The sequence below is a fragment of the Drosophila bipectinata genome, chromosome 2L, assembly GCF_030179905.1.
Source record: "Drosophila bipectinata strain 14024-0381.07 chromosome 2L, DbipHiC1v2, whole genome shotgun sequence".
Classification (NCBI taxonomy): Eukaryota; Metazoa; Arthropoda; class Insecta; order Diptera; family Drosophilidae; genus Drosophila; species Drosophila bipectinata.
In genome coordinates, this window is record NC_091736.1 from 11124714 (window position 1) to 11151749 (window position 27036).

Below are 27036 nucleotides of genomic sequence, written 5' to 3' on the forward strand. Positions count from 1 at the left end.
AAAAACACGATTTGGAGTAAAGTCCAAGTGGGCTTTAATCAAGCATTATTCAGTACGACTGCAAATTTAAGAGTTTGCCTCCACTTTGCATCCGAGGTTCTGTCAACTAATTGAAAGTAACAAAAAAATATTAACACTATGAAGCCAAATTAGTAGTAGGCCTCCTCGGTGGCCTCCGTTTGTGCAGGCGGCTCTTCTGGAGCGGCCTCCGACGGAGCTGAGGGTGGCGGCGAGGGCGCCTTCTGTGGAGCTAGTTCTGGCTCGCTGGGCATACTTGGTGCACTAGGAGCGCTTGCAGCGGGCTCTGGCTCGGACTTGGAAGGACCACCCTCACCGCGGGCCGTGTTCAGTGGAGAAGGTGGACGAGCAGAGGCTTGAACCTTGAACTGCTTCTCCGGTTTCTTAAGGTCTTTCGGCTTGCCCATAAGGCGGTACTCATTGGGTAGTTCCGCCTCCGTGTAAAGTTTGTCGGCGAAGTAGATGCGTCGAATCCGAATGTTGGCATGCAGTTGCAGCGAAACTGTCTCCAGGTAGTTTGACCCGTAAGCACGGCGCGTAAAGTCGGCGAGGTTGAATTGGATTTGATTCCAACCAGGGGACATTCCCATGGGCATTGCTGTGCAAAATGGTTTCACTGAAGTCTTGCTCTGAAAGTTGGACACTCGGAAACGACGCATAAAGCGCTGGTCGTCTTGTATCTGAGGGGTGGTTCGGGGATTAGCCTGTAAAATATGGTGCTCCGGAACTAACCTTGACCTCGAAGCAGAAATACTTGTGCATATTCTTTATCAAGAGCACCAAAAAGGGGAGCTTTATGCCCAGCTGCTCCTTGCATTCACTGGGACAATGTATAAATGTTGTAGACACATTCGAGCCCATAATCTCCAGCACCAGGGACTTTATATCCTCATCGTAAATGCGTTTAATGTAGCCGTTTTTGGTCTGGTTGGCAGGTCATTAAAGTGGAAATTGGTATTACCTGAACATACTTACATAGGAGGACCAATTGTTCAACGGAGAGCTACCCACGCTGTAAAATACAGTGAGGAAACCCTTCTGGTAAGCTGAGCGAAACATTCTGCCAATACTTTTTTCTGTGTGTCTGTTTTAATCGTTTAGGCTACGTACAAGTTCCCAAGTGACTGAAGGAAAAGGGCAAACTTAAACTGAAACTTAAAAACTAATTGTAAAAGGGATTGTAAGTAACCCAGTGGGCACGATCTTGCTCTTTCTCTGTTTTGTGAGATGTGAACAAGGATTTGTATACGTCGCTGGCCTTCGGGTCCTTCGCCACACTGAAGTCGGTCTTGAGACGCTTTAATTCGGGATCTTGCATGGCGTTAACGGCTCCCAGACGCTTGGGGTTGGCTACTGCCTTTACCTTTGAGCTGGTCGATGGTTTCTCAGGGACAGACTTAGAAGTGGAGGCCACTACGGCCTCTGATGACTCCTCCGGCTTCTCGGTTTTGATTTCAGATTTTTGGGCCTCTTTCTTGTCTTTCTTGGAGGACTTTCGCTTGGCTGCTCGCATTTCCATCTTAACGCGCATTAGTTCAAGATCCTCATCGTTGCCATTGAGCACCACCACATCCTCGACACTATAGGGCTTTTGGCACAAGGGACACGTACTGGCCGAGTTTCCTTTGATTTGCTTCAGAGCGCGCTCGGACATCACACACCCGCAGCTCCAAAGGGCCACGAAACGGAACTTTCCGGACATCTCTAAGCCGATTAGCTTGCAGATATAGGGAGCATGACGTGTGTCCAGTAGCCCTTCTGTCTTGTCCTCCTCGGTGAAGGCGGGATTTGCAGTCAGCTGCAACTGCTTAATATCCTTCAAGCTCTTAATGTGCGCCGACGCCTCAGGCATCTTTTCCTTTTCCAGTAGGCGTTCGATGACGCTCTGTTTGGAGTATAGCCTGCCCATGCCGCACATGGCAATCGGTTCCTGCAGGCTTTGCTGGGTAAGAGAGCAATGACGCCACCGGAATTCTCGTTCAGCGTCTTTGTCTTTCTACAAGAGGCACAAGATTATGTTAGAATAATACACATTAGGACGGACTCTTACTCACCTGTTCGGGCTTCTGTTTCACGCGGACTAGCTCGTCGCGCCTAGGAATAGTTCCGCCATCGCATCCCATGTTTTAATCTTTTTTTGGAAAAGAGTAGTTTTGAAAGCAGTGGAACTATTTAAGTTTTTAGTTTTATTTTTGCTGGAGATAAACAAAAACCAGCTGAATGTTGGTAGCAAAATGTCTACAAAATCCACAGAGTCCACATGCTACATGGCAATGCCGCATAAGTGTTAAAAATGTGTTGGAAAATACTACAATATATGGTGCTCAACAATGAGTTTTAAAAACTTACCGCCAAATTCGTAAATATGAAATGAAAACTAAATTTCTAACTAATTATGTTATTTTCCAAAACAAAACTCGTAAATAAATATTTTTTTAAATATTTATTATAATTAAATATGATTCAAATTACTTGATGTTGAAAACAATGTTTGCGAACTGTAAATATTTAGTCTATTTTAATTCTAATTAATTTGTAAAAGTTTCTTTGTGACATTTTTATTTGAATATATACAGCCCTTTCCATATATCTGACACATAAATTCCGTTCCCAAGTGATTCGTTTTGGGGGAGCTGATAAATAAACGAAAAAGTTATCAGTTGGACATTTTTTTTATGGTTTGAGAGATAATTAAATAATCTAAGTAGTTTATAATCTAAGTAAGTAATGCTCTTAGTAATGTTTGGCCATGTGGACTCTGGGTCAATAAAAGGTGTATGGCTATACGCCAGATAGTTTTTTAGAAAATTGTGGTGGTGTTTGAGGTTAAGCCATGCAATTAATGTGTATTAATAATTAAGTGGTGTAACTTTGAAACCCGTAAGATAACATTTATACAGGTTTTTTGCATTGCATTATTGATTTTACTGTAATATAAAAAGTGGGTTTCTCTCAAAAACCATAGCTTTTTTCATTCAATTTTTGAATGCCTATTTTTAGGTCTACTTAAATAATGAACTACTAATAACAAATTCTACTGTTAAATATTTAATTATTAAATATTAAAAAAATACTCTGTTTATTTGATGTGCAATGAAGCTGATTGTATTCAGTTTTATTGGCATTGGGATATGAAAACCAAACATTCGCTTCGAAATTCGCCTTTCAAATAAAGGTTTCACTTTGTTTATTATCAAATGCTAAAAAAATCCTAAGTAAATAGTCGATGTATGAGAAAAGAACACAAGTTATTTGTAATGTTTATTTTGAAATAGATTTTTTCATTAACTATATACATTTTTTAAATATAAGATTATTTAAAAATATATATAAATATAAGTATAATTTGTATGTTTCATTATTTTGTATTATATTACTAATATAATCGTGTTTTCAATCTTAAAAACCACTGTGCGTTGGTTTATGTTCAAGATAAAAAATTGTTTAAAATAATATTTGCACAGAATTGTTTGCTTTAATATTATATCTGTGGGTATAAAAGCCCACCCCATTTCCAAGGAGAATCATTTTAAAAAGAATCATGGCGAGTCGTGTTCTTCTGGTTTGCGGGCTTTTAGCTCTCTTTGTTGGGTTGAAGGCACAACAATGTCCGTCTCAGTTCACTCGTGTGGGGAAAAAATGCTATTACGTATCTTTGACTAAGGTAAGACCAGTTCAATTATAATAATAGAAAGCCGTATAAAAATAAACTAATTTAATCCCGTGTAGGCCAATTGGCATGTGGCTGAACGAGGCTGTCGGAAGCTCGGGGCTGAGCTAGTGGTCTTCGATAACGAGCATGACTTACTTCTTACAACCGAATATCTCAAGAAATTGGGACTTCAGTTCACCGATGAGTGGCGCCATTCCGTATGGGTGGGAATCAATTGTCTGGGAATCCGTCGAAACTTCCGATCAGCCAAGACTGGAGACGTTGTAGGGTACATGCCTTGGGTGCCCAGAGAGCCAAATAACGCATCCCCTGAAGAGGATTGCGTGGGTTTCGCCAACTATAATAATGCCTATGGGTATCATGATATTGAGTGCAAAGTGGAGTTCCCTTATGTGTGCGAGATTCCTGAAATTAATATTCAAGAAGACTATCTTTGCCTTAAGCGTGAGCTTTTTTTGGAGGCACGTCTTTAAGATCACCCAAGCTTCATGTATTAAAAAATGATTGATTTAATGGATGAAAGCGAGTCTAACTTAAATATGCTAAATAAACTGATTTTTGATTATTACAGTTGATTACCTCATCGTATATATTTACATTGAAACATGATTTTAAAATGATTTGATTTGATTCCAGGAAAATTGATAAGCTTATAAACTGATTAGACTTTCTGTATATTTTTGCTTATCAACCCATTAAATAAAATCTATAAAATCGAGAACATTTTGAAATGAAAAGCCATTCATAAGGAGAACATGGTGAGATCAGTGCTCTTTGCTTGCTGTTTTTTAGCCCTTGGATGGGGCTTGGCGGCCCGGAGATGTCCACCCAACTTTAATCTAGTTGGACACAAGTGTCTGTATATTTCCCCAGAAAAGGTAATAAGTAAATTCTTGATTTAATGTAGATCTTTGTGATTAAAGTTAAACTTGAATTTTTACAGGCCGATTGGTTTACCGCGGATCGCTTTTGTGGCAGTCTAGGGGCCGAAATCTATGTGGCTGACGATTCTGATGATAAAATGCTCCTTACCGAATATCTATCCACACACGATCTGATAGCCGAAAGATATTGGGACTCTATGTGGGCAGGAATTAACTGCTTGGGTAACAATCGCAATTTTGTAAGGGCAAGGGATGGTAGTGCTGTGTTTTTGGATTGGATGCGAGCTGAACCTAACAATCGCGGTGGCGACGAGGACTGCGTGTCTTTTGTCAACTACGAAGGGGATTGGAACTCTGGTTACCTAGACGTTAAGTGTAGCTTGGATCTGAAATATATTTGTCAGATTTATGGAAAACGATTTATAAAATATTAAAAATATAAATGAACTTAGCGGAATATCAAAGATTTCGCTTTAAGTTCTGTAATCGTCCCAACATATAGACAATCTATAATTAATAAATCAATTAACCAATAGTTTTTTGTTGTCTATTTTATTATCAATAACTGAAAAATACAGCTAAAACCTTGAAGACCAGCTCCTAAGCGTCCGTAAAGGGGCAATGTTTGGCGTACGGCACATCTATGCAAATGCAACCACGAGCGCTGAATTTGGGATTACAACAATATTTCAAAACTACAATAGTTTGTAGATTTCTATTGGTACTTACTCATCTGGGGCATCGTTGCCTATGTGGTATTCCCGTAGCAGGGAGGCAAACTCAAAGGGATTGATTTTGCCGCTGACTGGAAGTCGCTTTGGTCCAGTGAGGTTGACACATCCGTTGGGACATGGAACCCCCATGAATTTCTTGTTCTTAAAAGTGGCCGTGGCCAGGTAGCAAATGCTTAAGAAGTGGGAGCACCGAGATCTTCCTGTCGGTTGAGGTGGTTGGTTAGTTAGTCAGGGCCATTAAACCAAAATAAAGTTAATAAAAGATTCTTACTAATGCGATTCCCCTTGCAGAAGGGCTGCACACGCCCGCCATTGACACAGTAGTTGAGGTGCCCTGTGTTGTCTTCTTGTCCCAGGAATCCTGCATTAGTGTGGATCACCTGGATGACACTAGCATCGTCGTGTGACAACCGGAAGGTGTTGCTTTTTTTCCGCTCGATCAGCGGTCGGGCGGGATCCAGTCCAATGATCCGGTACTGCTTCCGGGTCAAATGATTGCTGATCATCCCGCAGATGTGGGCGCCCAGGGAATGCCCCACACAGGTGATGCGCTCCCTCTCCGCTCCGTAGTGGGTGAGGAAGGCATAAATCTGTGCGGTGCACTGGGCCGTGAGTCGCGTGTTAATCAGTGAGTGTAGGTAGCAGGGGTACCGTGTCAGGGGCCTCCAGTCCACGGTGATCACATTAAAGTCACGTGATAAGTAGGCTATAATAGTTGGCATAGGGTTATTTTAAAATATCAATTTGTGCTGATTATACCAACTTACCATCTCTGAGAAACTGCAGATGAATGTCTATGGCCGTACCATTAAAACCATGAATTATGAACACAGTTTCACGTTTTTTACTGAAACCGCCTTTGTAGAGGGTCATTGGGTTTTTCACGTTAAGGGGAATACCTTTTCGGGGACCATTGCTAAAAGAATCATATATCATATAAGTTCAAATACTGTGGGATTAAATAGCCCTGAACATTTAAAATATTTTTTCGTATTAGACTCCTATGGAACTATTACTGAAAACAACTTTACGTTTCTAATAACAAATCTAAGTTGGAATCTCAATACAATAATATTATAATATTTAAATGAATTTTTATATTGCGATTTAGTTGTTGATTATAATTATTTATTGTTGTTGTTTAAATGGAACATTGAAAATTCCCAGTGTGTATGAAACCGAGGAAAGCAGTCGTGCAGAAAGTAATTTTAATAAAGAATAAGAGCTGTTATATTTTTAACAAGAAGTACTTAGTAGAACATATTATTTTTTTAAGCCAACTAAAAGGCAGTATTTATAGGAGCCAATATTTATATATATTTGAGATTCTTAGTTACTTGATCTTTATTTTTACTCTCATGTGTAAAGCACTACCAGATAAACGCTTAAATAGGAAAAATCGCCAAGCCCCATTTCTTTCTCTTTTCATTTCCTGCTAATATAAATAAAACATGAACAATAACTAATGTGCATTTGATTTAGTAGAGATTAAAACAACTTTTGTGATCAGTCTCGAATTTGATCAATTAAATGCAGTCTTTAACATCACAAACTGCCTCTTACTTCCAAGAACGGAGGTGTCAATCCGGTAATTTATCGATGTTATACAACCGCCCATCAACGGCCAGTTAAACGTTCGCCATAATGTAATTTGTTCGAAGTCGACGTCTCATGTTACCGCAACAATGACGCGATTTTTTTTTGCTCTCCAGAAATGGCCAAGACCGGATGCAGTGCTGAGTTGGCGCATCTGCCCAGGTGATCTTGACCAGACAAGTCGAGCGACTTTCGAGTCGTCGTTTGTTAAGCGTTTTATTCGCCAATTGGCAAATGCAATTGATGTCGATGTAGCCTGTTGTTGGCCACGTTTAGCGGTCAATGTGGCGCAAGCAGGCCTCCTTTTGAGGTATTCCTTAGTGGGTCAGTTGCCGGTTCGGTAAAACGGGTTGCCCGCCCATTAATTGCACTCTTAATTTTCGCAGTTTGCCAACCAAGGCAGCCAATATCCTTGTGGTTGCACAAGTCTGCAGCGACAAGTGCAGTTTCGGCGGTTGACACACTAACCAAGTCAGTATTTCCAGTTGCCTAACACCTGAGGAACTTTCTCCCCCGACCGCTGGCAGTAAATAAATCATTACGGGAAATTTGACAACTTTTATCACTTAGAAAAAATTACTTGGCGTATTAATTTCCATATTTATAAAGAATTAAGTCCCACTTACGGTGCGTACAGTCGGTGCTCGATATGTGGACTGGGACAGAAGTTCTTGTCACGCAAAAAACACCGCAAGACATTTAAATCCAAGGCCCCACTATTGAGCAAGTTTTTCCAATCCATTTTATTCAACAGCAATGTTTGTGCATCTGCAATTGTACGATTTACTCCACATATAAACATTTGATTTTTTTTTTTTAAAGCATTTTTTGAAATATACCTTTGGCAAAATATGTAAATACGCAGAGCACGAGCAAATATTTCATTTTAATTTTAATGCTAATACTTCAAACTTAAAACTCCTTTTTTCTTTTTAAGAAACTAATTACTATGTATTTTACACAATTATTCAATTTTATTTAAATCTTAAATTATGTATTTTTACTGAGGGAGCAACACTTTATTTTTATATTTTCAGGACATTTCAGTTTTCTCCTCGTTTTTTTGTCAGAGGCCTTTCACTATTTCTTTTTAAATTTCAAATAAATTTTTGCACAAACGTTTCCACATTTTTTGATTCAATTAATTACTAAATCACTGGCTTCTACTAGTTGGTCACATGTTTATTAATTGGTATCCATTTGCTTTTTGCAATCGATTTCATTGTAATCCTTTCCATTGGATTTTGTAATAATTTCGCGATCACATCCGCCAAATGTCTTGCTCATTCGCGTTGCGCGCAGCAAATGCTCGTCGTGAAATTGCCGGCCAAGGAAAATGCAGGCAGCGTCAATTGCAATGGTAGCAACAGCCACACCAACAGCCGCAGCAACACCAACAGCCGCAGCAACATAAGCAACTTCAGCAACAGCAATAGCTGCTATAGCAGCAGCGGAAAAAACTGGCCTAAGAATTGCCTTGACTTTGCTTCACTTGGCTTCAAGCCAACTTCAAACGTGAACGACTTTTGGCTAATATATATTGTTGCCATGTTGTTGCTGCTATAGTTGCTATTGTTGCTGTTGTGTCTGCAAGGCGACGTCTATGAAATGAAAATTCATGGCACACGCAACGCTGCACTGATTTTGATTATGAGCTTCAGCTTGAAAATGGGTGTTTTTGGTTTCGGTTTCGTTTTCCAACTCAATGCCATTGGCTTCTTCATGGCTTCTGCGGCTTGTAAATCATCAGTTTACTATTTACATAACATAATATTTGCATTGAATGCCAAATTCTTGTAATTTTCCATGACAAGTTCGTTTCCTAAGTCATTTGTTTTAGTCTATTAATCGTATGTCTTCCTGGTGACTGACCGGCCCAAGAGAGATTTCTTTTCAATTGACCTCCATTGTAGGTTCAAGGCAAGGGAAATGAAAGGTGTGATGAAAAATAGCGACAATTTATTAAAGGCATCTGGGGCATCGAAAAGTGAAAGATACGTACTACTGCATACAAAAATTGCATGATGGACTTGCAAACAAAAATAAATCATTTTGTTTATAAGAAAATGAAAAGCGAAAGGTAAAACTTTGTAATGCAGATCTTGAACATGTGCGATGGGAGAATAAAAAGAAAAATCTTTTATATTCTGCATAATTTCAATTTATTTATTTAATATTAAAGGTTTAAACTATTTTTACAACTTGAACTTTCACACTTTCCCACTTTACTCACCTGGTGTACAATTGAAATCCTATGTACTGCTTGGGACATGTTTCCCACAACAGTATGTGACAGTTAAATGGATTTAAATCAAAGTTTCCATTGCGCAAGAAGAATTGCAACGCCTCTTTATGATATTTGGCTTTTTAAAAAGAAAAAAGAAAAAATTACACACACAAATCACACTTTTTCTTATCAGCGAAGCGATCCCCCCACTTACACGCATTCGTGAGTGAATCCAGGGAAAGTAAAGTTAACAAGAGTGCGATAAGGCCGGCCATCATTTTGGCCAAATGAACTTTGCATTTAGACGCAAATCACGTACGAGAGCGGGGCACATGGGTCTAAGTGGAAGGCGTTTAATAAAATGCGCCACTTACGGCTGCTGGTATGGTAAACTATGAGACAAAGAGCTTTTAAAAGCTGCATCCGCACAAGAAAATAAAATATGGAAAAACGAATGAAAATCGCCGAAAAATTGACACTCACGAACGACCCGGCGCCAGTTGGGGCTGTTGGGTGACATTGCTTTGTGGGTAGTTAGTTAGGCACTTGTTTTTCATATTATGGTTGCGTGTAACCGAAGCTCCGATTTTCTTATAAACAAATGCACAGAAAGAAATCCGTATTCTAAATGAAACTACAATTTATTCACCATTTATAGATCCTTTTAGCCATATGTATGCCTTTTTCTTACCTTAAGAAAAAAAAAGAAAAGAAATATTTTCTTTATTAGACACTTAGCTAGAATTCGTTATTAGAATCTTCACCATACATATGTTTTTGGGTGCTTGCAATATATTATTGTCCAATCTGGTGGGTTTCACAATTGTACATACTGCTATAAAAGTCGTTATTGATTTCCCCATATGGACACCTGCAGGCTCTAGCATTCTCATCAGCAATAAAGAATATAACAATAATTAAAAAAGCTTGGCGCACGACAACCGGGCAATATTTTAAGAAATTTATTGAAGTCCGAGAAACTGGTACCATTAATCTATGGGGTTTTCTTTTGTGTATATCTAAGTCTGGGTCTAACTTAGAGGTGTTAAAGGCTTTAAGGTCACATAGTCACGGGTCAAAATAATTGGCGCCACTTACTTTAATTCAAACACCACTCCCAATTACTTCTTCAAACCTAACAGATGGTCACGAAGTTAGGAAAAGATTACAATTACGAAAAATACTAGACCAGGTTCAAAATGACATCAAATGCTTTTCCCGCCGACTACCGGCAGATAACAATTTTCCAAGTACACGAAAGTAAAAACAATATAACGTGGTCTCTGCGGCTTATGCACCTGATTGAAAGTAATGAGCTAGTTGGCCCAAAAGACCGCAAAACGGGGCTAAAGTCAACTGAAGGCAGCAAAAAGATTTTACATGGGCTTGTGATATGGTAAGCCCATTCAGATGAAAGGAAAATGAAAATGCAAATGAAACTGAAACTGAAGGCAACGCCAAATGTGCAGACACAAGAAAAACTAAAAACAACTATCGTTTCCTCTTTTCAGATTGCAGGATAGTACTCTATATAGTGGCTATATTGGTTGGCCAGAAAACATTGTGAAAAAATTATAAAATTATAAAAAATAAATAAAAGGTATAATGCAAACATTCAATGCTTCAAAATATATTCACTTCTAAGTTTTTTAGTATATCCTTTTAAAGAGATTAACAAATTCGTTGTAAGACTAAAATTTGATCTTCCTTTTTTAATGGGCTTTTCTTTTGCTTTTCATGGTTGTAGTTTTTAGCCAATTTGTTGTTACATTGCCAACTTGTTGTTATTATTATGAATTGTTCATTCATCTGGTTATGGTTGACGAAGAATAAGTGGCAATTGCATAATATTTTCCCGGATTGCAGTGATACTGAACTAGTTTTTTTGTTTCAAGCCCTGATCGTATCTGACTTCCATTGTATACCGTATCCGTGTAAACCCTTAAATTATGATTACAATTGCGATCGGGCTCTGTCTAATTATCTTAGTTTTAACACCAAGGAAAATATTTTGCAATTATTATGCCTGTGGCTTAAATAAAAATTTGCTTCAGCTTTTAATATCACTTCAGATAGCAATCAATCAGTGTACAAATGAAATCATGTTTTTGGCATTTTCTTTTGCTAATTCCACACATCACAAGTTAATTAACCATATCCAATGTTGCCTAATTGCGTTTAATTTTGCTATTATACTTTTTTGTTTTTGAATACATTGTATAATAATTGTGTTATGGGGCATAACGGCAGCCAAAAACTGAATAATTTATTCAATAGTCGGAGGATATTGTATGCATTGATATTAAGTGTCCAAAAAATACTTTTAATTTTGGGTCTCCGGTAGACACTTGGAAAATAATGGCTAGATATTCAGACTAAGGTGGAAAATGTTACTCAATTTTAAATAGTGACTTGATCAGATATAAGTTTTAAATTAAGAAATATCAGCTTCTTATTAATAAAAAAAAAACAAAGAAAATTATTTTCTAAATAAAAAGAAAACTAGTTGTATTATAATTTGTTAATCAGTTGTTCTACTAAATTTTTAGCTTAAACTAATATATGTTTGTTGCATTATATATTGATGAATTTTTAAAAATTTTAATATCCTAAAGCGGATTTTTTACATAAAGAGTATAAAAATTGTATTTAAAAAATTGTCTTACGAAAAAAAAGGTGCAAACATTGACTAAGTTATGTTAACAGAGGCTTAACAGCGCCGGATCGAAACTTTGCGAGCTTTCTGTTCATTTTTGAGAAACCTCTGTTTCTGCTCATAAAACGTTTCTGCATTCTTGGATTTCTTTAATCCTTTCAGGCTAATTTATGTCTTAAATTGATCAGACTTTTACTAAAATCAATTCATTTTCACCTAATCATTTTAAAAGCTTTTTGTAAAAAGAACGTCTTTATTTTCCATTTAATTTTGTATTCACTTTTCGATTACTTCCCCCAACATTTTTATTTTCAACAAAAACATTACTTATTCGCAAATTGAATTTCTTTCTTTCCCAAACAATTGTATAAGCTTCCATGAAATAGCAAAATCAAGAATAAAATCCCACTGATGCGTACTCATTACTTATGCAAGTCCCAATCAACTTTCAATTGGCCGCCTACACTCGACGAATTCCTTAGAAAATAATCGGTAAAGCTCTACTTCCAGATAGTTTAGAACTTGCACAAACTGGCAATGCTTTTCAGCGACTCTAATCAAAATGAACCATAAATTCCTTTAAAAAAAAAAAAGGAAGCGGGAAAGTGAGGGAGAGAGTATAAAATTGCTGTGAGCTTTGTTTTTGCTCTGACTTTCTCCTTTGGCCCAACTTTACTAATTAATTGTGCACTTGAGAATTTTTGAGCAAACTCTGGAACTCTTGGCAGCCAACCTCCTAAAGATCCATTGGGAAATGGAGGGGTGCAGATACATAGATAGATTCGGTGAGGTGTTCGGCACTGGCAAAGTTGACGAGTAAATAAACTAACAATTTTTCCTACTTAATTAACAAAATTGTTTTAATGCTCCTGCCAGCCATTCCCATCGCTCCCAGCCAGGATGCCAAGTGAGGCGTTAAGCGTCGGCGACGCTGTCAACATTGACAGACTGACTGAATGACAGACTGGCTAAATGACTGAGCAAACAGAACCGGAGTACAACGAGTCATTGGGGTGTACGAGGAGTATGAAAAGTATGGGAACTATGGAGAGTAAGGCCATAATTAAGCTTGTCACAGTCATGAAGTTTTGAAAGGATCGGGGCAGGCAGGATGCCAAAGGACCACATGGGCTGGCGAGACATGAGAGGTTTGCATTTTGAAGTCAATAATTATTCCAGGAAAACGGTTAAGATGGTATAAAAGGCATATGTATATATTGTACAATATTAATGGCTGAACTAGTGCAAGGTATAAAATCATAAAACTCCATTTTGTTCTTTATTCTACTAGAAAAAGTCACATTTTAATTTATTGCCAATATCATTTGGATTAACATATAAAACAGTTCTCTTGCGGCCATATTGAACGCATTGAATTGGAAATTTGTTTGGTTGCGCCAGCCAGCCACTTGGCTCAACAATAAATTGCAAGTTTGGAAAAGTGCAGCGTGCAGCTTATGAATTGCATTACAAAGTCGCATAAATTTCCGCATTCGCATTGCGCCAAAGAACGCGCAACAAATCGTTTTGGCGCCAAAATGCATTTATCATCAGCAGAAAGTCGCATTCAAAGCGAAAATTCAATCTGATGTCAGGAAACGCGAGAATTATGAGCTCAGTACCCAGCTCAATGGCTTCAGAGGGTGGTGGTGCTAGTAGTGGGCGGGAATTGGGAGGTGGTTGGGTGGTGGAGGTGCTAAAATGTAGGAGACGGCGTGAAATGTCTCGGCTGAATTATGCGGATGCTGTGACAAGCTCTTTTTCCGCTCAGTCTTCCAATGACTTTTAATGGCTCCGCCTCGCATTATTGAGATTTACAGTTTGCGGATTTATTGGCTATCCAGGAATGGTTTATAGCAGGATGAGGAGGCAGCAGCGTATATATTTAAAGTTTTTCTTCAATAATTCAATTCAATCTTCAATAATAATAAAAGATATCTTTAAGTTACTATTTATCCTCCTCTATACATACCAATCAGACCCTCTAGACATCCCTGGGATCCCATTTCAATCTAACTCAACTTAAATTTACGACTTTGCTGCCTTTCCACAAGTCCATTGGCCACTGATTTATACAAGTTAATTAACACTTTTGTTGGCCTAACCCCCAAAAATACAACAAATACCAAAGCCATTCATAATACAGGCGAGCATATGGGGATGTCCTTTGTACCACTCAGCCTCATCCCCGTGACACCTATGTCAACAAGGGCGTACAAAAAAGGACAATTAAACCCTTTGAAAAAAGCCACCAGGCGGCAGACAAAAGAAGGCAAATACAAACAAAAACACACACAGGACAGCTAAAATTCGACAGAGTTGTGAAGGTCAGGCCACAATGCCTTCCCCCCTAGGTTGTTGGCAACGATTTATTGGATATTGTCGCTGGATTTTCACAACATTTTATCGTCTCCAGACGGATAGATAAACGCAATAAACAATTGCCTGGCGAGATGGTGGTTGGGGATCCTGGAAAACATATTTAGACTTTTCTTAAGTAAATTATTGCAAAAATCGACAACCAGACAGCAGGCCCGGAAGCTCAAATGGGCGCAAAAATGTCATTAAATGCCAGCCACGACAGGCTTCCTTGCCCTGCATTCCCACAATCCGTCCTGATCCTGGAGTGCGGGGAAGTTGTTGTTTCCGTTTCCGTCAGAGTTGAGGTCCTTTTCAAATGCTGTCGCCAGCAAGGACATCGCCACCCAGGTCCTCCATCTTCGGCATCTTCTGTGTGCCTTCTGTCTTTTGGGCTTGAAGCTCATTTGCGAAGTTGCCGCTGCAAATATTTGCTTAGCCTTTTGCACCCCGACTCGGTCCAAACGATTACCGAAGAGTGAGTCCTGGAGTCCGGAGTTTGTTTATTTTCGTTAGACATTTACTCGGCTCGATATGGCGACATTTAACCCTTTAATGATAGCTGAGCTTTTTGCGTTGGCATCTACTAAGTTATTTGCTTGCTGATGGTGGACTTGATGGCCCAAAAAGTGAAGAAAATAGGGCTTTTTGTTTAGAAAATGTTTTCAGAAAATTGCAAAGAAATGCGTACAAATGGGTATTCTAGAAATTCCATTAAGATTGCAATGAAAACAGCGACAGCGATGGAATTGGTAGAAAAATTCTTTAATTTAAGTTAGAAAACTCAGCATACAAATTTCTGACACTCTCAAATCTAACCGATCTAAAATCAAAAGTGTATATAAACTTATTTCGAGAAAAGTTTGCCGATAAATGAAAGAGTCAAAACCCAACGAACATGCTGGCTGTCATCGTGTACGGTTTACTGCTCCTGAAGGCCTCATTAGGAGAGCTTCAACTGCAGGACTCATCCGCTCGCATGTCCTCGAATGTGACCCAGATTGGCGAAGCGAACCTGAGCAGTATCCTGCACTCGAACGAAGTGGTGTTTGTCAACTTCTACGCGGACTGGTGCTACTTCAGTGTCCTCCTGGCGCCCATATTCGAACAGGCGGCTGCCCATCTGAAGCTTGAATTTCCGGATGCGGGAAAGGTGCTCCTGGGACGGGTGAACTGTGCCCGGGAAACGGAGTTGGCCGACTTGTACAACATCCAGAAGTTTCCCACGCTGCGGCTCTTTTATAAAGGACAAGCCACACGACGGGAGTACCGTGGTCAGAGGTCCTTGGAGGCCTTGGTCAATTATGTGAAATCGCATTTTCAGTCGGAGATAGTTGAGTTCCAAGAACCTGAGGATCTGGCCATTATCGATCCCTATAGGAGATCCGTGATAGCCTATTTCGAGAGTGAGGGTTCTGCCCATAAACTTTACCAACACCTGGCGGATCGCTTTAAGCAGGATTGCGACTTTTACCAAAAAATAGGCAAAGTGGAGGAGGGACGTCCACCGGTAAGTTTAACCTTCCGGCCGGACGTGGCCCGCACTTATAGTCAGGACGAAGAATACAAAGGCGATCCTGGCGACTCCAAACAACTGGAGTCATGGATCCTGAATAAATGTGTGCCACTGGTGCGAGAAATAGACTTCAGCAATGTGGAGGAGTTGATTGAGCAGCGACTACCCCTGGTGCTGCTCTTTCACCTGCCCAGCGATCTGAAGTCAGTCAAGGATTTCCGTGCCATTGTGGAGGCTCAGATGCCGGAGATGCGCGGCCAGTACAACTTTGGCACCGTTGACGGTGTGGAGTTCGAGCACTCAGTCCGCCATATGGGCAAGTCTCGAAAGGACCTGCCAATCGTCGCCATTGATTCGCTTAAGTTTATGTATCCATTTCCGAGTTTCGAAAACATTTACAGGCGGGGGCAGCTCAAGAAGTTCCTAGAGGATTTCCTCGGCCATCTTAAGAAGGAAGATGTACGGATGACAGAGGCCACGGCAAAGGAGGGGCAAGATACCAAGCCACCCCGATCCACCTTCAAGGATCTGGGACCCTCTAAGTACCGGTACTCGTTACTCCATGATGAGCTGTGAGCAATGGGCCAGGCTCTGTTTGTGCTATTTTAATAAAGTTCTCTTGGATGCCAGCAACTTAATCTGCTACGGGGAAATTTGGGGAAAAGCCCTCGAAAACAAGCACAACACTGTCCGACAGACATTATTTAAAAGGTCCGTAAATTATTTGTTAAATTTGACTTTTTTGTTTCAAGCCAAAACCATTGGCTTTTATTCAGTTTTTTAAAAAATAGAATAAGTTTTAAAATCGTGAAGTTTAACAAAATGGTAAACCTACATATAATTATCTGAAGAGCAGTGTATTCTTTGATGCCACTGGGTAAAATTTTAAGAAGGAGCTAAAAAAATAGCTTGCTCCGGCAACACGGCAAAGAACAAATTGCCTGCAACTAAACATAATGGTTAAACAGACACCTGCTCAAGGCTCTGCTCCACTCAAGGAAAATCACTTGAGCGGCTCCTCCGTTGGTCCCCAGGATCCTGCCTCGTTCTTCGCCCTTCGTCCTGCTCCTTATCGCAGCAGGCTGACATCATGCCGCAGATGCTCCGACCCCTCTCAACATAATTTGCTGTGGTTTTGCATTTACTTTGCATCTCTAGTGTGCTTGAGGCAGCAGCAGAACCACAAGATGCAACACACAGTGATAAAATTATAAACCACATAATAAGGGTTTAATATTATTTAAGATTAGCATTTAATAAGTATTCAAAAAATAACTAAAGAACGAACTTATAAAGAGATAAATTGAGCTTAAAAAGTCAAAACCTTTCATTTAATGTCCTTTGAATTCAAAGCACTCCAATAGTAAAACCAAAATTGTATGAAAACTTTCTTATTAAATAGCTTAAAATTTCTTTCAGTTTAGGAGCTGACTCAGAAGCAGCTCCGCAGCATTAGCTTGGCTGCCTTGGATGAGTTGCTTCTTCTTATTCTTGTGCAGCTCCTTGCACTTCCGTTTCCGGTTGCCCTTTTGCCCTCAGCCCTTAGCCCTCGTTTCAAGCGTTTCAGTTTGTTGGTTTTCGTCTTACTGGCTGCATTTTCATCCTGTTTGCAATCACTCCGGCTCCGTGGTCCTTGTGGTGGTTGTCCTGGCTAAGAGGCGGGTGCTGGGTGCAGGCTCATCTTGTTTTTCGGGTTTGTTCTGTCTTGTTTTTGGTTTTTTTGCTTTGTTTTTAAGTATTTTTTTCTCAACTTGCTTCCCATTTGCACAAACATATGCGCATACCTAATTCGAAATTGTTTTCCCTTGGTTAAGGATTTGGATGGCTTAAAGGCCACTGAAAAATAAATACATAGCCTGTGAAAAAAGTCTTAACATACTAAATGTTTTCCCAAAAGAATGCGATGTTGTATTGTTTCAAGTGTACGTGCATATTTGTATGCAGTTACAGGCAGGCAACATCTCTTGTACCAACTTTGGTAACTTAACAACACGCGTTCTTTGCACAAGCTGCAGCTCATTTACCCAGCAGGAGGCCCAGGACCTCCAGTGGGAATGGAGACTGACTCTACTGAAACTATTTTTACTTCGTTTTCAATTTAATTAGCACACAATTTGCCAGGCTCTCCCAGAGTAGGTACGTGCGTGCTGCATTTTGGCCCATTAGTGGAATGGAGGTGGCAAATATGATTTCCAACTTGTGTGCTTTTCGCTTTTCTTTGAGGCTCTTGCGAAAAGTTGTGGACCGCCTTCTTATATTAATTAATCGCATTAAAATGCCTTTGCATTTTCCCGGGACTTTTGTACTTTTGCCATTTAATTAAGCTCAATTTATTAATTGTTGCCTGCGCCACACGGGGAGCCCTTTGGGTTAGCTGGTCGTAGATGGGAATCAGGCCGGATGATTGATTGCCAGGCTTTGGGCACGCTATCCTCCAGAGAGTGGATAGTGCGATGACACAGGTGTTAGTCCGCCTGCCATAGCAATTGTAATTGTAATTCCTCTAAATGAGTTCTGTGCTTCCTGGGGATTTGTGTTTGTCAACCTGACTTGGAGTCTTATTTGGAATTTCTTTGTCAAGCTCTGGAAACTCTTTTCACAGCAGTAAGTTTTAAGCAAAGTTTTCTTTAAAAATTTCGTTTTAATCAGCTTATTTTCTCTCACAGTTCTCTTGCAAACAGCAACAAACCCTAGCCAATTTGTGAACTTCTCGATATGTGCCATAAATTCCGGAAGAAAAAATAACTCATGATATCTAGCCTGGTCTGTTGCCGAGTCTGCTCTTCCTGGCCATAAACTCAACACATTTTTTATCGGCTTAGACTGGTTTGTTTATGGCTTTTTACGTTTCTATTGAACAACACAAAGTCCTGAAAGTTTGTTAAAAGGGGAGCTACAGTCTGAGTTAAATTTTATTTTAAATAAACTTAAACTTCTAGATCCACCTCAAGGTATTGTTCCTTCTTCAAGCACATATACGCCTCTGTATTGTACTTCTTGGTTTCACACACAAATGGAAATTCATTAGAACTGCACTCTATGCTGTGGTATCCGAACTCATTCAAGTTGGCGTAGGCGGCGCACTCCTTTGTGGTTATGTTATTTGGCTGATTGGCACACCATGGCGTATACTCAACGGTGCCCCCATCGCGATGACTGACAAATCGATTACCCTTTCCCAAAGCCGTCAGGCCCGTCCAAATGGAGTCAGTGGTGCAGTTCTCCTTAAAGGGAAACCCAAGCACTTGAAGGTTGCTCGTCAGTAGCTGCATCTCCTTGGCGTCATTGAATATCAGCAGCGAAGAACTCATATTGAAGCACTTGCGGTCGGCGTTGAACCAGTTGGCCTATAAGTGGTTTCTGATTTTAGAATATATATTTTCAAATCGAACTGAAGCTCTTACAGGCTCTCTGGACACGTAATAGCACTTCTCCCCCATGAGGGTAAAGCCCGACGGACAGCCAGCCTTGGATGTGGCCCAAACGAACGAGTAACAGAGCGCGGAGATCAGGGCCAGAAGCTTCATTCCCATCTTAGCCATGGTTAAACACTAATAACTTTCACCACCTTCATGAGTATTTATACTCATGGACTTGAAAATGTGTACCATATCTAATCTACTGCAATTAGGCGCCATATAATTTAGCAAATCTTCTAATCATAATGAGTAACACTCGAGCCTTATCAAAGGGAAATCCTGATAAGAAACCATATAAGTAAACAAAACAAAAGAAATAATTATGTTACGGTACCAATTCCGTTCAATGACTTCCTTTTAACCCATATATTGGTTTTCCTGCCAACTTCCGTCATTTATGGTAGACGGCTTCTCAGAATTTACAACCCTTGAAGCAAATTCCAATTGGCCCGGAAGCATATTTATTTTGCGGAGTACACATCGATAAAGTGCCAATTAAAATACAGTAAAAATACGCAAATAGCAACCAACAAAGAGCCACAGAGCCGCATCAAAGTTTAAGTAGAATAATGAAAGGAGTTGGGCTTTTATGATGATGAAGTTGGCCAGTGCAGGTCTGGCCAAGGATTATGGTTCATTTAATTGGCTATAATGCACCAGGCAGTCGGTAGCCGGGAGTCGGCAACTTCCTGAGGTCTGTAAATGTTCAAAGTTGAGTCAATTAAATCATTATGGAGTGGGATCAGAATGTAGGTAGTTTTTTTCTAGCCTTTTTGAGCTTATAAATGCACTGAGATTATTTTTTAGTCAATGACTCATATATTAATAAACTTTTAGAGACACTTAACTTGTCAAAAATAAGACCCACAAAAACCCAATTTGTGATTAGATGATATCAGCTTGGTTTGGTTTATAACAATGTCTGATTGTTTCGGATTTATTTTTAGTGGGTTCTTTTTTGAAATAGACCCTATACTATATAAGCTTTTCTGAATCAGGGTTTCATTGTGTAACCTCAACAATTTTTTTGTTTGGATTTTAAGTCCGTCGAGAGCTGCTGGGAGATAACTCCACTGCATGTCGATGTATTTCGAAGCTGCTCCTTGGGCACTGCTCGTCCTGTTCGTCCTGTCAGTTGGCCAACTAACAAAAAGCTCTCGACATGGCCTGCTACTGAATGATAACAACACGCCGCAATGGGAAGGCGGTCGCCAAACAGAATGGGCGCGTATAGGGGAGCTGTGGCAATTAATCTTTACAATGGCGAACATGCGAAATGGGGTTCATAAATCCCAAGTCACGCTACAAACGGCACCGAGAATAGTCATTTATGGAGGGTCTTTGATACTTGACTCTGTTCAAGAGCATAGTTTGTACATAGTTCAACTTTAAATTGCCCCCCAATTTCAATAAAAGAAAGCAAAATAAGCCGACAAATATGGCCAACCAGAAGCAGGAATTTCTATGAGACGGTTTAAAAAGCTTAACCTGGTCCTCCAGATAAATGTGTATTTATTCGAATGAAAAGACACTCCATGCCGGGACTAGGAAAGAAAAATAAAAAATAACCTGGGGGGCAACAGCCATGGTAATGCCTTGATATATTAGGGTAGACAGTGCGTATGAGTAATAATGCGCCAATAGATTTATGGCCGATGGCTAAGAAGCGCCTCCATCTCGTCGGTTTGCGCTTATGTCTGTATAAAAAATGCATATAAATATCACATTTGTGTGCAATTTATTATGGTCGAGGCGATGTCCTGATCCTGTTATCCTTTCTGGCAGCGAAATTAGCTCATTTGTCTTGTTTTATGCCGGTTCAAGAAATATTCCGGCTTAAAATCGCCAGCGACTGGCAGAAATTACGAGTCTCCCTTGCTCCTGCTTTCCAGCTTCCTGGTATAGAAACAACTTGAAATGTTATGTCTGCGGTTAAGTTGTATTTATCCCCAACCAGATGCCCCGGCTAATCCCCTTTTGCATAAATCAACAGGCGTTTTAAGGCTGCGAAAAGGTCACCGCCTCCCATGTGAACTTTGTGCTCCGTCCCGTGTTGGGGTTCCTGCTTTTAGGGTCGAATTTATTGGGGTCAATTGCCGGTTTGTTTTGACCACTTTGGAGCATATGCCCGATGTCGGGTTGCCAATTGGATTTTATATGTTTTTTTTTATAAAATATTTACCCAATGGTTGTTTCTTCAAATCACAACTGATAATTGGGTCGGATTCCAATGCCAGCTGAGCTCGTGTTTTCCTTTCGGCCTGAGTGGAATTTAGATGGAAGGATTAGGTCCTAGAATAGGTGATGACTGCCTAAGAAGTGGCAGCATAATTTATAAAGTTAAGAGGTGCTCAAGTTGCTTTATGCTCTTGCTTAAAATTTTTTAGAAGTCGCCACAGCATTCGGATAAACATGCGTCTGCTGTGCAAACAAGAGGAAGTACTCATCGGGATAACTTGCTATCCAACAAACTCTGTTTCTAGGCTTTTCAACGATCTCGCCAGGAACTTTTTGGCTTGCCCCCTTTACATTTTGGGAAAGAGCATAAAAATGCCTCAACAGAACACTACCGGCGACGTCTACGACTTTTTAAGTTTCCGTCGCCGGTTTCAGGGTAAACATCTGCTTCCAACAAAATACAAAAAAAAAATACAAAAAAGGAAAATTTTTCCCGTATATATAGTTTTTAGCACATTTTTAGCATTGCATACATATACTTTCTCTGACTTCTTAACTCGATTTTACGCAGGATGAAGTTTATTCCCACACTCTTGCCAAAAAAAAAGAGGAAAAACTGAAAGAAAGGAATATGCTTTCAGCACGGAACTTGTTAATTTTCCGCTGCAAATCTGTCAACTTTTGGCTCTAGCTCTAGACTCTGGAGAGCACAAAAAAAAAAAAAAATTCAATAACAAGTGACAAAGTTTTTGCAGCAAACTTTTTGCATATGCACTTCTAGGCTCAGTTCCCTGGTCTAATTAAAAGTCTAGACTCCAGGCTTGGGCTCAACTTTTTCCAACAAAATTGTCGATGGTGGTCCATTGTCGGTACCGATTCTGATCTGACCATCCATTAACCGCAATTTCCAATTAATCAACTGGCGTACATTACCCACAACAACAACAAAAACAATAACAAAGCCATTGACAATGCACATGGGCCATGCAAATGTTATAAAGTTAATTGCCATCGCAGGCCATTTTGCAGTCAATGGCATCGGTATCGGTCGAAGTCCTTCCACTTCCACGACCCCTTATACATCTCTCTCATTTGGCCACTAGGAATTGGGACTTGGCCCGGCCAAAAAGGGGTAACACATTGTGCATTCCATGTGTGAGCTTTGTTGTTAGATAAAAGTCCAGAATGAATGAATGAAAGGGTCGACTTTTCAGTCTGGGTCATGAATGGGCGACCGTCCACAGGAAATGCGTTTTCTCGATAAATGTGATTGCTGCCCATTTGGTGGAGTAAGTCGGCTTGCAAAGGATTAAAACTAGTGAACTATTGGTAGAAAACACGTTCGCTGTTGTATGAGTATTAGGTTTATTAAATTAAAATTTGTTAGTTTATGGTTTTTTAGGCTAGCCTTTAACAGGGGTGAGCATATTATACTTTTTGTGCTTTTTGGATCATAATTAATTTTTGCCAGCTTACTTAAAAAAAAGGAAAATCCAGATTAAACAAAAAATAAATTAACACCACATTCCGTAAGTAAGACCAGCTTAGATTTTTTTTAATAGCTTTTAAATGTAGCTCTTGGTCATAATAAAATTGTTTATTTTCTAAAGAAAATTGAATCCCTAATTTTGAGGGATTTACTTGATGAAAATAAGCATTTTTTCTTTGAATGAAAAACCACAAAATTAATTGCATGTCATTAGCAGAAATCTATGAAAAGGCCCGAAGCAGCGGCGGCTTAAATACCTTGGCAACAAACCAAACAAACAAATGTGCAACCCATACCCTAAATCAAACATTTATTCCCCCAAACAGACACAAATACAGGTAGATAATGTGCATTTACAAGCCTGAAAGTATGCAGCACAAAAGTGAATGCGGAGATATGAAGCAAAACCCCATGAAAAAGAGCTCATTTGACTGGACAGTGGCCATTGGCCACCGTACAACCCGACTGACTGGACTGGACAGTCTCGATTCATTTGATTTGGTTGAACAGGTCCTCCCCAACCACGCCCACGCCCACACCCATGCCACTGTCAATCGGCCCTGGCAAACTCAGTGTGTATGCGAATACTAATGTCCAATGATTAAATTTTAATTACCGTGCACAAATCGAGTTTGAGTTCATTTCGATTATACCCCACCACCCTTGGTGGCATCAACTTCTGTGGTTGCATCTACATCTCGTCTCGTTTTTCATCCTTTCGAAGTGATCAATGCGGGACTAAATGCATGGGTGCCCTCGGCAGTTCCGAACTCCCCTTAACATCATTAACTGTTGCCAGTTCAACGAGGTGGGTGCACCATAAAAGATTACCGATGCCGTAATGGCACTTGGACAATGCCAGCTGCAATTCTAATCCTCATGCAGACAGGGGAAGATTGCCGTTTTCAAAAGGAGCTGTGAGTCCTATTTCGTCCTCAGCGAAGGCCATATCGTGGCCAATAAACATCGGATTCTTAAGAGGAATACTTTAAACGATTGTAGATCTATCCTTCATTAATCTGCATCTTTAGAACTATTTATTGTTTTAAATTTTAGTCAAATTTTCTTTCTAAGTGGTCGCCTTCCATCAAACGCCTCTAGATTCCATTAACCTTTCTGTATTCCTTTGGATACAAGTTAAAAGTGTTAAGCTAATTCTTTTTATTTTTCCCGAGACGGTGTTTTGTACTTCCATTGCTTTGTAGGAACAATTTTTTCTCGCTATATTAACTTGGCTTATTTATTAAACACGTTGGCCACGGCCAACACAGCTGGTTGTTTGGTTGTTTGGCTGTAACTTCTCATACCATCGAGTACTTCCGTTTTGTTGCCTTACGTGTGCATACCAAATGGCATGGCATCCTGGCCAGTTACAGTTCCTGGACCTGGTCCTGACTCCTGGTCCGGGCCATGGCAAAACATGGTTCGCCGAGCTCGCTGACCGGCTGTTTGTGGCCTCAATAAATCAACCGGAATTAAGTCATCAATAATGGAAAGACATAAAGCAGGCAGCCCAGTACTAGTTGGAAGCTGTTTGTGTTGCGTAACGAGCATGAGGTCGGGGGCGAGTTGAAAAATACTTCTGAGGGACCATAAAGAAATGCAAATTGCTATGGAATATGTGTGTTCAATATGCTAGGGCCACTGAGGCCAAATCTTTAATGCTCCACACTTGTTGAACAAGTTAGTTGCCAAGTTTTATATTCCATCTTGATTAATACTCTCTATACGTCATTCACATACGTCATTAATTTTCTAGATTTCTCATTTAGCCTTGGCTATATTTATCGAAAATAAATACAAATAATATAAATAATTTTCGAGTATCCAGTATTCTTGCTTAATTATCAGCTCATCAGTCTTAGTTTCATTTTTTAAAAGAGAACATTAAACATTTGCTGGCTGCCTGAGCGCTCAAAACAAATTTGTTCGATAAGATTTGTAGTTTTTTTTTTATTGGCCGCCAATGATTCTGGTTATAGAACCCGGATTGACTAAGAGAGACGCCTCGAAAAAGGCAAATAAAAGGCTATAATTATTATTTATTAGACAGAATGTGATAAATATGCAAATAAATAATTGCCGATATCAGCGAGTTTATACGAAATGTGAACACACAATTGTCTTAACTTTTATTGCTAATAGGGGGTTTTCCTTGGATATGATTTGCATATTGCTTACTTGCATCTTGGATTAATTCAATTTCATAAGTGACGTCGTCACCTTAATTGACTGACTACTGACTGGGAGAGTTGGAGGCGAAAATAATCAGCAGTAAAAATCATAAAGCAAATGCTTTTAATTAAAAATTCTTTTGAACCCGACTTGATTGTTATTCGACAATTGAGACTTGACTGTCTTAATTACGATTCTAACCACATGAATGACTTTGAGATACAATTGAAGCTCTGGCCTTTATCTCTGGCAGTTGACTTATTTCACTTGGCCGCTTTTTTGTGTCACATCAAGATATTTGGCAGCACGTTTCTGGGCTTCTTTTCTTTGGACGTTAATTTGAACGGCTACTCACTCTGCTGCCTCGAAGACAAATTCATAAATATTTTAATTAAAATTCGAGCGAGTGTCGAGGCCAATGTTGTTCTAAGTAAGAAAGTTTTCGTTGCAAGTTTGCAAAACGGAAACGTTTTCGACAACGTCATCAGAAACGCATAACATTCCTCGGAAAACGGGGAAAATAGGAAGCAAACTTTTTGGCGCAAGTTCAGCGAAAGTTTCGCAGCAGCGAAGAGAAATTTAACTAATTCCATTATGCATAAAAGTGTAAAAAACAAAGAACAAAAAAAAATTAAATAAAAAGGCATTTGGGTAATGTTAAACAAAAATGTGAAAAGTTTGCCCTTGTTGCTGCTGCCAGGACATTGGAATTTTCCTCGACTCGGACACGGTAAGGTGGAAATTTGCTTTCAAAACTTGCTTTAATTCCGCGTCGTGTTTATTTAAAAGTCGAAAAGGCTTTGCAGTTAATAGTTGTTTTAGGTGTAAACTTGGCATTAAATGAATTGAAGGTTCTTTTACTTTGAAGTGTAAGAACTTGATAAATACTTTCAATGGAAAAAGTCTGTAAATAAGCTAAATATTTCTATAGAATTTTTGTTTATTTTTATTTATAAAACGTTTATTGAAGATAATAATTTGATGCCCATAACCAGCCCCAAGTAAGTACACGAGCGATTCCACTTTGCATATTCTGGCAGAAAAAAAATCCTATTTATAACCAAAATGAAATCATTAAGCGGCTTTTACTGTCAACACAAATGGCACGCAAACATTTCAAAAGCAATTCACATTCAGAGGCATAGGAAATAATAAAAATGAAGCAGCGATTCGCAAAGGCGGAAAAAGGAGGCGCCCCCGAAAGTTGCCATGCAATTGAGTTGAAAGACAAGCAAAAGAACCCGAAGCTCCTCCTGAAAAGCTGTTGCCACAATAAAGGACACGATTCATTCACTCACTTACCCAGTCAGTCAGTTCGTCAATTACATTGATTTTGTAGCAGTTGTGTTTCTGTTTTTTTTTTTGTGTATTTCCACCTGACGGAAAAAGGAAATTCAGGGGAAAAATTCAGACGTCGGCATTGTCACCCTCGGCACATTTTGATTTGTCTATCTGTCGTTTAATAATACAAAGTGTCTTTTCGCTTTGATTTTGTTTTTTTGCCAATACTTTTGACAATTTCTCCAAACAACAGCCAGTGATTGACTTTTCCTTGCCACCATTTTCATTACTATTTTCATTTTTCACAATCTATTGTCTGTCAGAAAAGTGATTTCTTGTTTTTTTTCCACAAACTTGTTTACATCGATGTTATATTAGTATAATAGTATATACCCAACGTAATGATTTTTTCTATCGAGAGCTTACCATGGGAATTTGTTGGCGGTATTGTTGCCTTTGGGCCCATTGTTGAAGCTCCCATTCACCTTTGCTATGAAAGTGTTAAATTCAGTTGGCTCGATTCGCCAGGTTTATGGCTCATGTTTTACGAGGCGTAAAAAGTATCATTAGACCAGATAAATACATGTAATTTCTCTCTGGTTTTATGGCTGGGAATTCCAAACGATGATGGCTTTTAAATGCACACGCATTTAGAAGGTGTAGTTACGCGGAATAAGTTGCCTAAAATAATAAAAAACAAGAATTGAAAGCTAACTTCGGGCGAATCCTAAGTTTTTTTTTCCCTTTAGGGCCCACAGCAATGGCTATATCTTCCCTAATTCTTATCCGATTCTCAAGCGGAGTACCTTAAACGATTTGTGGATCGATTTTC

The 27036-nt window shown here is 39.5% G+C and overlaps 6 protein-coding genes and 1 pseudogene across 7 annotated transcripts; 3 read left to right on the forward strand and 4 right to left on the reverse strand.

The window, feature by feature from the left end:
- Window positions 1-17: 17 nt before the first annotated feature.
- Window positions 18-1204, reverse strand: LOC108126905 (uncharacterized). Its single transcript, XM_017243675.3, has 3 exons — window positions 994-1204; window positions 751-942; window positions 18-698 (listed from the first exon to the last, which is right to left on the reverse strand). The coding sequence occupies exons 1-3, from the start codon at window positions 1075-1077 to the stop codon at window positions 150-152; spliced, it is 825 nt and encodes a 274-aa protein (XP_017099164.2). The 5' UTR covers window positions 1078-1204; the 3' UTR covers window positions 18-149.
- LOC108126903 (replication termination factor 2) lies at window positions 1086-2254 on the reverse strand. Its single transcript, XM_017243674.3, has 2 exons — window positions 2073-2254; window positions 1086-2014 (listed from the first exon to the last, which is right to left on the reverse strand). The coding sequence occupies exons 1-2, from the start codon at window positions 2139-2141 to the stop codon at window positions 1181-1183; spliced, it is 903 nt and encodes a 300-aa protein (XP_017099163.2). The 5' UTR covers window positions 2142-2254; the 3' UTR covers window positions 1086-1180.
- Window positions 2255-3551: 1297 nt separating this feature from the next.
- Window positions 3552-4204, forward strand: LOC108126726 (perlucin-like protein). Its single transcript, XM_017243402.3, has 2 exons — window positions 3552-3682; window positions 3748-4204. The coding sequence occupies exons 1-2, from the start codon at window positions 3560-3562 to the stop codon at window positions 4162-4164; spliced, it is 540 nt and encodes a 179-aa protein (XP_017098891.3). The 5' UTR covers window positions 3552-3559; the 3' UTR covers window positions 4165-4204.
- A 240-nt stretch (window positions 4205-4444) lies between these two features.
- LOC108126669 (C-type lectin 37Db-like) lies at window positions 4445-5039 on the forward strand. Its single transcript, XM_017243328.3, has 2 exons — window positions 4445-4569; window positions 4635-5039. Exons 1-2 carry the CDS (start codon window positions 4447-4449, stop codon window positions 5007-5009), a joined length of 498 nt encoding a protein of 165 aa, XP_017098817.2. The 5' UTR covers window positions 4445-4446; the 3' UTR covers window positions 5010-5039.
- A 47-nt stretch (window positions 5040-5086) lies between these two features.
- On the reverse strand, window positions 5087-26436 carry LOC108126668 (lipase member H-A). 2 transcript variants are annotated; one of them, XM_017243327.3, is made up of 6 exons: window positions 7745-7881; window positions 7532-7673; window positions 6077-6225; window positions 5581-6015; window positions 5305-5509; window positions 5089-5239 (listed from the first exon to the last, which is right to left on the reverse strand). In XM_017243327.3, exons 1-6 carry the CDS (start codon window positions 7788-7790, stop codon window positions 5176-5178), a joined length of 1041 nt encoding a protein of 346 aa, XP_017098816.1. In that variant the 5' UTR covers window positions 7791-7881; the 3' UTR covers window positions 5089-5175. The 2 variants fall into 2 exon arrangements, with proteins under 2 accessions (XP_070133248.1, XP_017098816.1); XM_070277147.1 differs by lacking the exons at window positions 7532-7673; window positions 7745-7881 and adding an exon at window positions 26226-26436 and having other exon boundaries at window positions 5087-5239.
- On the forward strand, window positions 15045-16238 carry LOC108126721 (endoplasmic reticulum resident protein 44 pseudogene; annotated as a pseudogene).
- On the reverse strand, window positions 18590-19204 carry LOC108126628 (snaclec GPIB-binding protein subunit beta-like). Its single transcript, XM_017243280.2, has 2 exons — window positions 19067-19204; window positions 18590-19009 (listed from the first exon to the last, which is right to left on the reverse strand). Exons 1-2 carry the CDS (start codon window positions 19202-19204, stop codon window positions 18590-18592), a joined length of 558 nt encoding a protein of 185 aa, XP_017098769.2.
- Window positions 26437-27036: the final 600 nt, after the last annotated feature.